At 36.4% G+C, this 13,844-nt stretch overlaps 1 protein-coding gene across 3 annotated transcripts; it reads left to right on the forward strand.

Annotated features, from left to right (window-relative positions):
• The first annotated feature begins 211 nt into the window (after positions 1 to 211).
• Positions 212 to 10,923, forward strand: LOC147504920 (uncharacterized). 3 transcript variants are annotated; one of them, XM_086557582.1, is made up of 6 exons: positions 212 to 1,165; positions 1,465 to 1,685; positions 2,491 to 2,713; positions 9,404 to 9,489; positions 9,920 to 10,011; positions 10,106 to 10,923. In XM_086557582.1, the coding sequence occupies exons 1-6, from the start codon at positions 1,076 to 1,078 to the stop codon at positions 10,339 to 10,341; spliced, it is 948 nt and encodes a 315-aa protein (XP_086413708.1). In that variant the 5' UTR covers positions 212 to 1,075; the 3' UTR covers positions 10,342 to 10,923. The 3 variants fall into 3 exon arrangements, with proteins under 3 accessions (XP_086413708.1, XP_086413710.1, XP_086413709.1); XM_086557584.1 differs by having other exon boundaries at positions 2,524 to 2,713; XM_086557583.1 differs by having other exon boundaries at positions 939 to 1,165; positions 1,468 to 1,685.
• The last annotated feature ends 2,921 nt before the right edge of the window (positions 10,924 to 13,844 follow it).

Genomic DNA, 13,844 nt, shown 5'->3' on the forward strand with positions numbered 1-13,844 from the left:
CCCAAGTCAAAGTTTCACAATCTTCCACAGTAAAAAACAGAGTTTTAAAACAAATTATTAACTTTTTCTAACGAAAAAACGCGGCAAATAGCTCTAAATTTCTTCAGAATATTTGCCCTTTAATTATATTTTAAATAAAAAACAAAAGATGAAAGATAAAAGATACTTCACACAAGGACATATTGCTTATTCTTCATGCACTGTCGTCAATACTGTGTTTGTTTGTTTGTTTGTTTGTTTGTTTATTTATTTTAAAACGTGGAGTAGGATTCTGTGTCAGATTTTGTTTTCTTTATAACGCCAGCTTCAAGTGTCATCCACCTTTTGTTTTAAACATATAAGCTGAATTCTGTATTAAGCACTTGGCCAGTTGGGTCTTCTTGATTCTTCTTCATTTCAAAACCTTTCACATCACCAAAGAAGAGTGTTTACTACAATGGAGTTCTGTGTTTTCTCCATTAGAGATGTACCCTATCTCTGTGTTTGATGATTGTTATGAGTTTGGGTCTGGAAATCTGTTCTTTTGATATTTTAAAATGCTGGGTTTGACAGAATTTCATTTAATTTTCTGCTGTTTTAGATTGTGGAAACAAATTTGATTACTTCAAGCAGAGAGCAAAGTGTGTTTTAGGCTAGTTATAGATGAAAGTAAAGCAAAAGAAAGAAGAAGTTGTAATGAAGGATTGAGAGAAACAAAAAGAGATTTTTTTTTTGAAAGGTCTTTTTTTAGATTGTTGTTTCAGTTTTTTTAGGGGGATATCAACTTGTCTGCTGTTTATCTTCCTCTGAAGAGTCTTTTCTTTACTTTCTTTCCTAAAAATTAGCTGTCAAAATATAGAAAAACCATTAGACCCTATATGTTCTCTTCTCCTCAACCTTTTAAAAGCCAAAACAATTAAAACCCAACAATCTATCTCTAGCTCCTTGTCCTTCTTATTATCTCTGTTTTGTAGGTAGGGAGAGAAGCTTTACATAGGGGTTAGAAGTATAGAACTTAGAACCCCTTCCCTACCAATCTCTCTCTCTCTCTCTCCATTTTTCTGTTTGTTTGTAATTGTTTCTTTGGTCTTAAACAATGCACAATGAGAGAGGGTCACAAGATTCAAACCTCAAAAGCTTTCTAGATTGCATAACGCCGATCGCCCCCTCGCGGTATCTACCATGGGTATGTGAAATTCTGTTTTTGTTCTTTGGAGTAATGGAAGTATAATTCATCTTCTTTTTTCCTTGAAAGATTATTTGTGTGAATTGTGTTTTTGACCGTGTGTCGACTATTGGACTTGTCATTTTTAGTTTATCTATGTCAATTCTATTTTTTTTTTCATGTTCTTTGGACTAATGGATTTTCATTGTATAGGTACATTTCTAAATTCTGTTTTTGAATTTTTTTGGACTAAATCACTTGGTGATTTTTCTTTAGGTACTATTTTCTTTGTTTGACATCCCTTTACTTATTTGTCACAGAAGTCAATTAAAAACCTTAATCGGATATGGCATCCGTGGGAGCAAGAAACAATTGAATATTTCAATTTGGCTGATCTATGGAGTAGTTTTGGTGAATGGAGTGCTTATGGAGCAGGAGCTAGAATTGCACTGGATAGCGAGGAAACGGTCGTTCAGTACTATGTTCCTTACCTTTCTGCTATTCAAATCTTCACAAGCACTAGGCCTATCACTAATTACAGGTAAATATTTGTTAGGAATGTCAAATTCATTTTATCTTTGACTATCTGTTCGAAAAGGAACTTTACCAGCCCAGTTATGCTATGGTAGATGAATTATTACAATACTAGTTTTGGTCAAGTACTCGAGTTTCATTTACTTATGAAAAACCATAGGAGAAGTCTTGCTGCATTTTTGGCAGTTGCGTTACCTTGTGTCTAGACAATGAGCTGAGTATAACTATGCTGCCTCCACGTTGAGCAACATTTCCTTCCAGTGAGCATGTAGGGAGTCATAAATGACAAAGGAAGCATTGTAACATAGGTTAGTTGTACCTCATTATTGGTTTGTAATATGTGCCCTGCTGCTCTGTGATTTTCTGAGCTGCCATTTCAGTTGTGTTCTTGATAATTCCATTCTTTATTCTAATAATTCACTAGGATTCTCTTATCTATCTTATCATAAGTCGAAAGTACTATCTATTGCGTCACCTGAAGAAGTCCCAACAGACTCAACCAAGTATTCCCAACAAGCTTTCATCAGACACAGATTCTTCACCATGTACCCTGCTTTTCTTGAATAAAGATTTAGCAATATTTCAAGGACTTTACACTAGTTCATATTTACGGGGATCTTTGATTGTTTTACATTCAGGGAGATGCATCAAACCGTAGTTAAAATGTTCATGATTTAATTGGTGTATAAATTTTAATTTGTTGGTAGTTGGTTCAAGTGTTCGTTTATGTAGTATATAGAAATATAGATAATGGTGTTCTTTAGTTGATGCAAAACAAGGGGAAAATGTACTACATACCGTTGGGTTTTCAGGGAAGAGACTGACCCTGGTGACTGGAAAAATAGGGATCTTGTTAGCAATAATTTCCGCAGCGAGAGGGAGAATCAAAAGACATGGAAATGGGATGGTGATTCCTCAGAGCATTGCACATTGGAGCAGGAGAGTATGTGGCATCTCAATAATAGGTTGGGGCGCCTTTACTTCCAGTACTTTGAAAGATCGTCTCCTTACGGAAGAGCACCTCTGCTGGATAAGGTATCTTTGTTTCACCTTTCTTCTCTTACTAGTTGTGCATTATGACGGCATGCATTTATACATGTTGTATTTTTTTCTGGTTTATTTATGGTACAGCGTTTCAATGATTTGGTGTATTAGTCTAGCTTTGTCCCTGAATGATTCAACAACTATTATACATATACTACTCTTCAGCGTTGAATAATTCTAGATCTTTCATGTCGTATCCGGAATAAAATACGACCTCTCAAATAAAACTGTACTCTTTCGGCTTAATTTTATCGTTCATTCGAATGACAAACTGAACGACAATGAGTCAATGACAATATTGATACTAATTAATTATATGCTAATATATAGCGGGTGGTCAGTGTACCAGACTTCTACTTGTCTTGATTTTTCATATCCCGTTAGCATATGCATCATACATTACATCACTGACATATGGAGAGAGGAAAAGGAAGAAACAGGGTTCTTACAGACGATACCGAGTGATGGTTGATCCTAATATGTTAGGAATGAGTAACACAACGTCCATGCGTTTTGTTAATGTTCATACTTAATAGTTAACATTTTAATAATAACACATCAAAAACCGCTTGAAGAACTTGATTATGCTCTCGATCTGGTAGAATCTCAGACATCCTTTCCAATAATGTCTATAGTTTAGCGTTTGACCAAAATAATTCATACTGGTATTCTTGATGTACCCATACTCTATTTGTATAGGAAAAAAGATGTTTTCTCATCTGGTGTCAACGGCGCGACCCGCGCTCTATTTACACCTGCGCTCTATTTACACTGGAAAGCTGACGACCGCGCCATGCATTTGGTGACTTATTGTGCTCTTTAAGCGACCAGCTCAACTTTGTCTCTGGTCGAGAGCGACCACCGGCTCCAATCGTATTTCAAAGACTAATTTGCTTTTTTTTGTAAGTTTTTAAAATAGGATAAATATAGGTTTTTTCTGTAGAAACCTAACTTTTCCAAAACAAAGAAAGAGAGAGATTATAAGTGAGTAATTCTTTGTGAGTTGAGTGTTTATTCTTTGTGAGTGAATTAAGAGACTTGTAATCTGTTACTCCGGACATCTAGTAAAGCTTGGAACTCGCAGTGTGGATGTAGGCAAATTGCCGAACCACGATATATCTCGTCTTGTGGTTTATTCTTCTTTTATATTAATTGTTTTACTTTAGATACTTGTTATTTGATATTGAGAAGTGTTGGGATTACTTTGGACGGTGTTGAAGTCTTGTTTAGTAAGAAGGATCGATCATTGTGTAGGATTGATCTATTGTAGTGGGTAACGTTGTTTCCGCAGTGTTATATTCACAACAATTATATCAAAGCGTAGGTTTACGACCTAAGAATTTGTGTAGACAAGGTGTTCAATTAAATTTCTAAGTTAAAGTTTTTTTTTTTTGGGTTATTGTGTATAACTTGAAAAATTGGCTCCCAAGATGTTAAATGCTAAGTTTGAAGTAGAGAAGTTTAATGGGGAGAATAATTTTGGGATTTGGATAATCTAAGTAAGGGACATCCTCATCCAACAAGGTTTGTATAAGGCTTTAAAGGGGATTAAATCTAAGGCGGCGAGTATGAGTGATGATGATTGGGAAGAGTTCGATCTACAGGCTTGTTCATCAATCCGGTTGTGTCTTGCTAATGATGTTATATATAGTGTGATGGGAGAAGATACCACTGTCGGTATTTGGCTCAAGCTAGAGTCTATGTATATAACCAAGAGCATGACTAACAAGATGTACTTTAAGAAGCATCTTTCTCGGTACATGATGGTGGATGGTTCAACAATGCAAGAGCACATTAGTGAGTTCTGTCTACGCCTAGCGGATTATTTGAATGTTGGCATGAAGATGGATGATGAGGATCAAGCAGCATGTTTAATATTCTCTTTGCCAGAAAGCTATGAGCATCTAATGACTAACTTTATGAACAGAGAAGATGTAGATCTCGACGAAGTTCAAACTGCGCTTCTTTCTTATTAGTTGATGAAGAAGACACGAGTTGAGAATAGCATTGATGCAGGACAGGGGTTAGTGGCAAGAGAAAATTTGTATGAACAGAATTCTACAAGCAATGAGAATTCTAGGTCCAAGTCAACGAAGCCTTAAAAACATGTACAGTGCTACAATTGCAATGAAAAGGGACATTATGCAAGTAATTGTCCTCACCCGAAGAAAGAGAACAAGAGAGATGGTCAGAAGAAAGGTAAGGAAAAAATTGAGGCAAGTTATGCTTCAGGCTTTGAAGGGGATGAGTTCAATCTCTATGTGTCCACACAAGACTATATGACCGAAAGGTGGATTCTTGATTCTGGATGTTCCTATCATATGTGCCCGAATAGAAAGTGGTTTACTTCTTATGAGAGCATTGATGGTGGTTCCGTTTTGATGGGTAATAACGTTGCTTGTAAGACAGTAGGAATTGGAACTATACGGGTCAAGATGTATGATGGTGTAGTGAGGACTTTAACCGATGTGAGACATGTTCCTGAGCTAAAGAAAAGTTTTATTTCTCTTGGTACCTTGGATTCCAAAGGCCATAAGTTTGTGGGCGAAGGTGGAGTCCTAAATATTGTTAACGGCTCTTTAGTTGTTATGAAGGGTAAAAAACATGGAACCTTGTATACTCTGATAGGTATTACGGTGATAGACGATGTAGCAGTGGGTGCATATAGTAATGATTCCGAGTGCACTAAGATATGACATATGCATTTAGGGCATATGAGTGAAAAGGGTTTGTCTGAGTTGTGCAAGCGAGGGTTCTTGAAGAATTTGAAGAAGCCAAGTATAGAGTTCTGTGAGCATTGCGTCTATGGGAAGCAGTGTAGAGTCAAGTTCAAGTCAAGCAAGCACATGACAACAGGCATCCTTGATTATATGCATACTGATGTTTGGGGACCCTCCAGGGTGGCTTCAAAGGGAGGTAACCGCTATTATGTCTCATTCATTGATGATCATACTCGCTATGTGTGGGTGTATATGATGAAATCGAAAGATGAAGTGTTTGAGACATTTACGAAGTGGAAGGTAAGGGTTGAGAATCACACAAATAGGAAGGTAAAGACATTACGGTCTGACAATGGTACTGAGTATACCTATGGACCTTTCCAAGAGTTTTGTGCGCAACAAGAAATTGCTAGACATTGGACAATCAGGGGCACGCCACAGCAGAATGGAATGGTAGAGAGGATGAATAGAACCTTGCTTGAAAAAGCGAGATGTTTGTTGTCTAATGCTAGTCTAGGCAAAGAGTATTAGGCAGATATGCAGTGTCCATGGCTTGTTACCTGTACAATAGGTCACGAGTACTAGCTATAGATTGCAGGACACCTTATAAGGTGTGGTCAAGTAACCCAACTGATTATAGTATTTTGCGAGTGTTTGGATCGACATCTTACTACCATGTGAGGGAAAACAAGCTAGATCCTAGAGCTAAGAAGGCCATATTCTTAGGCTTCGTAAATGGGGTAGAGGGATACAGATTGTGGTGTCTAGAAGAACACAAGTTTCTGGTCTGCAGAGATGTTACCTTTGATAAGACTTCTGTGTTATCTTTCAGTAAGCGGGAAGTAGCTGGGCAGAATGGTGAGTCTATAGAAGTTCAAGCTAGTGAGCTTGAGTTGTCTGATGTAGCAGATGACTGGTTAGATCATGATGAGGTACCAAATCATGGAACCACACATCAACAGGAAGAAGAGCAAGAGCATCCGCAACTTGTAGTGGCTGACCCTAGGCCAAAGAGACAAGTTAAAGAAGTGCACAAGTATGGGCACGAGAAGCCGGTGAAACACTATGGTCAAGTGGATTTAGTGGCATATGCACTGAATATCGAAGATGATGAGCCAGATAGCTTCAAGGAAGCTGTTAGAGATGCTTATTATAGAGATTGGTTAGTAGCTATGCAAGCAGAAATGGAATCTCTTGATAAAAATTACACATGGGACCTAGTTTTATTGCCAAAGAGCAAAAGGACTATCGGCAGTAAATAGGTGTTCAGAAAGAAAGAGGTCCTTCCTGAGTTCGACAGTACTGGGTACAAGGCAAGAGTGGTAGTAAAGGGTTTTTCACAGAAGGAAGGAGTCGACTACAATGAGGTATTTTCTCCGGTGGTCAAACATACGTCCATTCGTGTGTTATTGAGTTTAGTTACTCTCTTCGACTTGGAGTTAGATCAACTTGATGTGAAAACTGCTTTCTTGCATGGGGACTTGGAGGAAGAGATCTATATGAGACAACCTGAAGGGTTTGTCGTTGCTGAGAAAAAAGATCATGTATGCAAATTGAATCGGTCAATGTACGGGTTAAAGTAATCGCCCAGGCAATGGTACAAGCACTTTGACACGTTCATGATGCAACATGAGTACACCCGAAGTAAGTATGATTGTTGTGTTTACTTTCGTAGGCTTTGTGGTAATGACTTCATCTATCTCCTGCTTTATGTGAATGACATGCTTATTGCTTCCAAAAGCATGGTGGAGATAGACAAGCTAAAATCTCAACTTAGCTCTGAGTTTGAGATGAAAGACTTAGGTGGAGCCAAGAAGATACTGGGCATGGAGATTGACAGAGATAGGCAGAAGCGACGGATAGTTGTATCTCAGAAGAAATACCTTCAGAAAGTACTTTCGCGTTTTGGTATAGAGAATGAAAAGTCGGTTTCTATGCTTTTGGCTGTGCATTTTAGGTTTTCAGCTAAGTTCTCTCCTAGTTCAGTAGAGGAACAAAAGCATATGACACATATTCCTTATGCTAATGCAGTAGGCAGTTTGATGTATGTTATGGTGTGGACACGCCCAGACATTTCACAGGCAATTAGTGTTGTAAGCAGGTATATGGCTAATCCTGGGAAGTAGCATTGGGAGGTAGTGAAATGGGTATTAAGGTACTTGAAGGGTACCTTGGATGTAAGATTAGTTTATGGTGGAGGCACTTGTTATGTCAGTGGATATGTGGATTCAGATTATGCAGGTGATCTAGATAGACGACGATCGACGATCGACTACTGGCTATGTGTTTATGATGCATGGTGCACCGGTTAGTTGGAGGTCTATGCTACATGCTACAGTTGCTTTATCTACTACTGAGGCAGAGTATATGGAAGTGGCAGAGGCAGTGAAAGAGGCATTATGGTTTCGAGGTCTTCTAGATGATATGGGTATTGAAAGCGAAATAATGATTGTTTTGCATCGCGGATAGTCGAGTGTTATTCATTTGGCGAAAAACCAGGTTCATCATGCTCGGACCAAGCATATTGATGTCCGTTATCATTTTATACAGGATGTCGTTGAGGATGGTGATGTAGCACTTGAGAAAGTGGACACCCATGACAATCCTGCTGATATGGTGACTAAGGTTGTCACCGGAGTTAAGTTCCAACACTGTTTGGACTTGCTCCAAATCCTACATGCTTGATAGAGCCCTTTGTGGGCATGGCCCTTAGGGGCGGATGGACTGCGAGTTTCTGGATGGATGTGTTATTGTTGGATGTATTCGGCTCGGTTTTATGTGTTAAAACCTCACCAAGATAGAGAAATATAGAGAAAAAAAATGTTTTCTCATTCTGGTGTGAAGGGCGCGACCCGCACTCCATTTACACCTGGACAAGACGTGACCCGCGCTTATGCATTTGGTGACTTACAGGCTCTTCAGCGCGACCCGCACTCAACTTTGCCTGGTCGAGGGCGCGACCCGCGCTCCACTATATTTCAGCACGAATTTGCCTTTTTTCAGAAGTTTTTTGAAATAGGATAAATATAGGTTTTTTCTATAGAAACCTAACTTTTCCAAAACAAAGAATGAGAGAGATTATAAGTGAGCAATTCTTTGTGAGTTGAGTGTTCATTCTTTGTGAGTGAATTGAGAGACTTGTAATCTGTTACTCCGAACATCTAGTAAAGCTTGGAACTCACAGTGTGGACGTAGGCAAATTGCCGAACCAAGATATATCTCGTCTTGTGGTTTGTTCTTCTTTTGTATTAATTGTTTTTTTTTAGATACTTGTTATTTGATATTGAGAAGTGTTGGGATTACTTTAGAGGGTGTTGAAGTCTTGTTTAGTAAGAATGATGGATCTTTGTATAGGATTGATTTATTGTAGTGGGTAACGTTGTTTCCGCATTGTTATATTCACAACACTATTCTTTGTCTTTTTGGCAATAAATTTAGGTAGCAACCTTTTAACTTTATCTTTTATCAACACTTCTCGTGGCCTGAGCGATATGTATATATCCTGAAAAAGAAGGCTTCCACTCGAATATATATCTATGGTAGTTCAAGTTTTCTTGACGGTTATTCTTCTTTGTATCGTTCTAAAAATGTCTATAGTTTAGCTTTTGTCCAAAACTGTCAATGTTGTTATTGATGGTACGGTGTAGCTTTATTCTTTTGCCTTTTTAGCGAGAACTATTGGTAGATTTTTTCCAATATATAATCTATAGTGTTCGGAGTGATATGTATGTATCCCGAGAGAGAAGCGCTCCAGTCAAATATATATGTGCTAGTTTGAGTTCAACTTTAATGGTTAAGCTTTCTTTGTAAGAACAAGTAGCTAGATACCAAAGAATCTATGATGTTATTTGGTTTTTTGTATATTCTAAGGAAATGAAAATATTATTTTGCCATATAGTCTTTGAGATTCATTAAAACTATTGGTCCTTGTCCTTATTTTGTTCTTTTCTGTTTTTTTCAGATTAACGCCTTCGCCCGAAAGTTTCCTGGGTTGATGACTCTAAGAAGCATAGATCTTTCGCCAGCGAGTTGGATGTCTGTAGCCTGGTCTCTCTCTCTCTCTTAATTTGTGTCTGTCTGCATGTGTATGTTTTATAACCTATTAACCTGTAGATGTAAGCTATAACCCTTAAGTTTAAGTATCGTCAAAATAAGTAAACTTGGATAAGCATTGATGATGTGCGATGAATTGCCGACTGTGCAATACATTATCCAATTGTTTGACAATCACAAGAGGTTTCTTGACAAATGACCAACAATCTCCTAAGCTTGTCTTCAGTCCTTCTTGCACTTGAGAATTTAAAGGAGTCGCAATCCCATCAAAGGGTATGAGAATCTCCTACTAAGCATCTCAAAAGATGAAGTATTATCATCAAAGCATAACTCAAGTACTTGGGTTGAATGGACTTTATTCTAGTTTGCAAAAAAGGGAAGGCGGTGATTGTAATTTGTGTTGAAGTTTTAATTGTATCTTCAGGTATCCAATTTATCACATCCCGACAGGAAGAACAGTTAAGGACTTATCTGCTTGTTTTCTCACATATCACACCCTATCATCTTCCTTTCAAGGTATTATTCTCTCTTTTTCGTTTTCTGTTCACCCTTTTTATACATACATGCAATATTCCCACTAAATTTGCGTGATTAATGATGACATCATTAGATATGGGATTCGAGGAAGACATCACTGAAACGAAGGAAAATAAAGGAGAAGGTATCTCCCTCCCTCCATTTGGCCTGGCCACTTATAAGATGCAAGGAAATGTGTGGCTCTCAGATCAGACTGGTAGGGACAGAGAAAGGTTGATATCGTTGTTGAGTGCAGCAGACTCATGGCTAAAGCAGCTTAGGGTCCAGCAGCATGACTTCAACTACTTTGTTGGGAGGAGATATCGCTAAATTAAAGCACATTACCTTTGCTTTGCAAAAAGAGTTCTTCCGATCGATATCATGTGAAAAAAGAGAGGCACAACTACATGTCTACATACTTCTCGCCACCGCGCTCTTGTTGGAACTTGGTGTGAATGTGGTTCTGTCTGTTTTAGGTTGTTGATTCTCCTCCTTTGGTTTGATCTTTTGTACGTATCAGGCGACCACCTGGCGCCAGTTAGTTTTAGGTCTCTGGTTGGAGATCTTTTAGAGGGTAGGCTTCATTTTGGGGATATTGCCTGTTGGTAAGGGATTCAATCTATTTTGTAGTGATGATCGATGAATAATCAGGTGAGAGAGAAAGACATAAGTGACTTAGAGAGGTTATTTGCTAACAATGAACTGTTGATGGTCTGTATTTTTATAGCTTGGACACGAGAGTTTGGACATAAGAGAGTTTGGACAGTTTTCCTTCGTACATTTTTTTTTTGAATTATTGTTTTTATACTGTTGATGGTCTGTATTTATATAGTTTGGACATAAGAGAGTTTGGACAGTTTTATTCAATGTTTTGAAAACCGAACCGGTGATGGAACCGATTTTTTGTTAAAATGGTTCAACCATGGTTCGACTCGGTCGGACAGATTGATGTTTATTTAGCAATTTTTTTAATAACTACAATAATCAAATGAATAAATGCATGTTTTAATTCAATATTAATTGGTATTATATATAAAAATGAATTTTTTGTACAAGAAACACATAGTAGTATGCTGGTTTGGAGCTTGGACCATCGAATTGAAAATTTAGGAATGAAAAGTCTCCTAAGCACCAATCTACTACACACCCACCCCAGTTCGTGGGAGAAATTTTTTTGCTCCGAGCCGCTTATCCACCACACACCCACCCCAGTTCGTGGGAGAATTTTTTTTGCTCTGAGCAGCTTATCCACCACACACCCACCGTCTTTTTATGGATTGATGAACTTTAGTTAATTAAAATCTAACCAAATTTTTATTTTGTTCTCTCTACAAATCATTCCATTTTTTTCTCCACAAATCTTTCGTTTTTTTTTTTTTGTGTTTCCATAAAATAAAAAAGAATATATTAATTTCAATTAAAATTTGAAAAGTTGCAACACAAAATTATACTAGAAAAAACAAGCAACATATAATTTTTAAATTTTAATTGAAAATAATAATTTATTTTCTTTTTTTATGGAAACACACAAAAAGAAAGATTTGTGTAGAAATAAATTTATATAATAAAATGAAAACTACACTAAAGTTTATGAAAAAAAACTCTTAAATTTTATCATAACTCTTAAATAAACGTATATGCAATTACAAATTGCAACTTTATTACAACCCAAAATACTGATAATAATAGCCAATATAAAATAAATTTGAGAAATTCACATTGTAATTAAATGAAGGAGAACCCCTTGAAAAATCCGCAACACAAAATTAATAATTTATTTACAAATTTATAATTTGTAATTGAAATTAATAATTGTTGTTCCTTTTTAATAGAAACACATAAAAAAATGAAAGATTTGTTGAGAGAAAAATTGAATGATTTGGAGAGAGGATAAAACAGAAACTTGTTAGATTTTAATTAACTATAGTTAATATAAGATGGTGAATGTGTGGTAGATGGGTGCCTAGGAGACTTTTGTTTGGAGAAAAATTTCGCTCTTAGGCGCTGAGGAGCAAAAAGTCTCCTAGGCACCCATTCACCACACATCCACCCTCTTTTTATCTATTGATTAACTTGAGTTAATTAAAAACTAACCAAATATTTATTTTATTTTCTCCCTCTAAATCATTCTATTTTTTCTCCAAAAATCTTTTAATTTTTGTGTGTTTCCATAAAAAAGAAAAATAAATCATTAATTTCGATTAAAAATTAAAAATTAAAAATTTACAAATTAATTTTTAATTTTGTGTTGCAGATTTTTAATGGGATTCTCCTTAATTAGTTCAATTACAGCGTGCATTTCTCAAAGTTATTTTGTATTGGCTATTATCATCAGTATTTTGGGTTATAATAAAATTGCAATTTGTAATTGTATTTACGTTTCTTTAAGAATTATGATAAACTTTAAGAGTTTTTTTCATAAATGTTAGCGTAGTTTTCATTTTTTTTTTAATAAAAGGTTATTCTTTCATTATAGAAAAAAAAAAAAAAAAAATGAAATAATTTGTAGAGAGAATAAATAAATATTTGGTTTGATTTAAATTACTGGAGTTAATCAATAGATGATATGATGGTAGCTAGATGTGTGGTGGATGGGTGCTTAGGAGACTTTTTGCTCCTAAGCGCATAGGAGTGAATTTTTTCTCGAATCATGGTAACTGTTGGTAATAGTACGTGGTGGCATTGATTTGGAAACTGCCAAATCAATATTAGAAACAATACCACCGAACCTTTGTATAGGAATTGTATTCCTATTTTGACTTCCTCACAGTTTCAGGAAGTTAAATTGGGTTTAGAAACCAATTACTTCAAACGTCCATGACTCTTGGTACTCTATGAATACCAATTGATTTGTGGGTTTTTGACATATATGCTCAAGTTTGGATACTCAACTTTGTAAGCTAGAAGGCACAAGTTTGACTAGTTTAATTTGAGAGATTTGTGAGAGAAAATTAGTGAGTTCTAGATTTTCCGGATTCTTTTATGAGTGATTGTACTCTATTTGTTTTTCTCTTGATTAGTAAAGTTCTCCTATTTTACTTGGTGGATTAGGCTAATGCCAAACTACGTAAATCTCGTCTCCATTTCTATTGTTTATTCGTTATGCATTGGTAAGTATTTTTTATTAATTGTTTTCTGTCGATTTCCATCACCACATTCAATCTTCTTTGTCTAATTGTCACGCTTCCACATTGATATCGGAGCCAAGGTTCTTCCTAGGGCTTCTTTTGTTGTTGAAATTCCTTAAAGGGGTTTCGTTTGTTTATTGATTGTTTTGTGGTGTATGGAAGTTTGAGAAAGTATGACGGCGTATCCTCCATCGGGTACTACTTCTGCATCTAAGTAGAAATCATCTCCTATGACTTTGAATATTAATCATGCAAGGATTGATGTGGAGAAATTCGATAGATCTAACAATTTTAGTATATGTTATTGTGAAGTTATAGATGCACTATGCCAACAAGACTTAGATGATGTGTTAGATGAAAAACCATCGGATATAGAGGAGAGTGTTTGGGTTAAGAAAAATAGGCGAGCTTGTGGTATCATAAGATCGTGCTTGGCTAGGGATGTGAAGTACCTTGTTCTCAATGAGACTTCGGCCTAGGAAATCTGGGGAATCCTTGAAGAGAAGTACTGAGATTAGACAATGGAAGGTCGTCTCTTTATGAAATCGAAGTTGTATGATATGAGAAAGGAAGAAGGTGTTTCATTGTCCCATTATATGAACGAGTTTAACAACTTACTTACCGACTTGTTCAACATTGAAGAAGAAATGAAGGATGAAGAAAAAACTTTCTATTTTTTGAGATCTCTTCCCAATGAGGAGAATG

The sequence above is a fragment of the Coptis chinensis genome, chromosome 4 (assembly GCF_015680905.1).
Source record: "Coptis chinensis isolate HL-2020 chromosome 4, ASM1568090v1, whole genome shotgun sequence".
In the NCBI taxonomy this organism is placed as follows: Eukaryota; Viridiplantae; Streptophyta; class Magnoliopsida; order Ranunculales; family Ranunculaceae; genus Coptis; species Coptis chinensis.

Bases quoted from the DNA above. Each gene is read 5' to 3' on its own strand.
- LOC147504920 (XM_086557582.1), top strand. From the start codon at position 1,076: ATGCACAATGAGAGAGGGTCACAAGATTCAAACCTCAAAAGCTTTCTA. The intron at 2,714-9,403 runs GTATCTTTGTTT...TGTTTTTTTCAG, and splicing joins GAGCACCTCTGCTGGATAAG to ATTAACGCCTTCGCCCGAAA. The intron at 10,012-10,105 runs GTATTATTCTCT...TGACATCATTAG, and splicing joins CCTATCATCTTCCTTTCAAG to ATATGGGATTCGAGGAAGAC.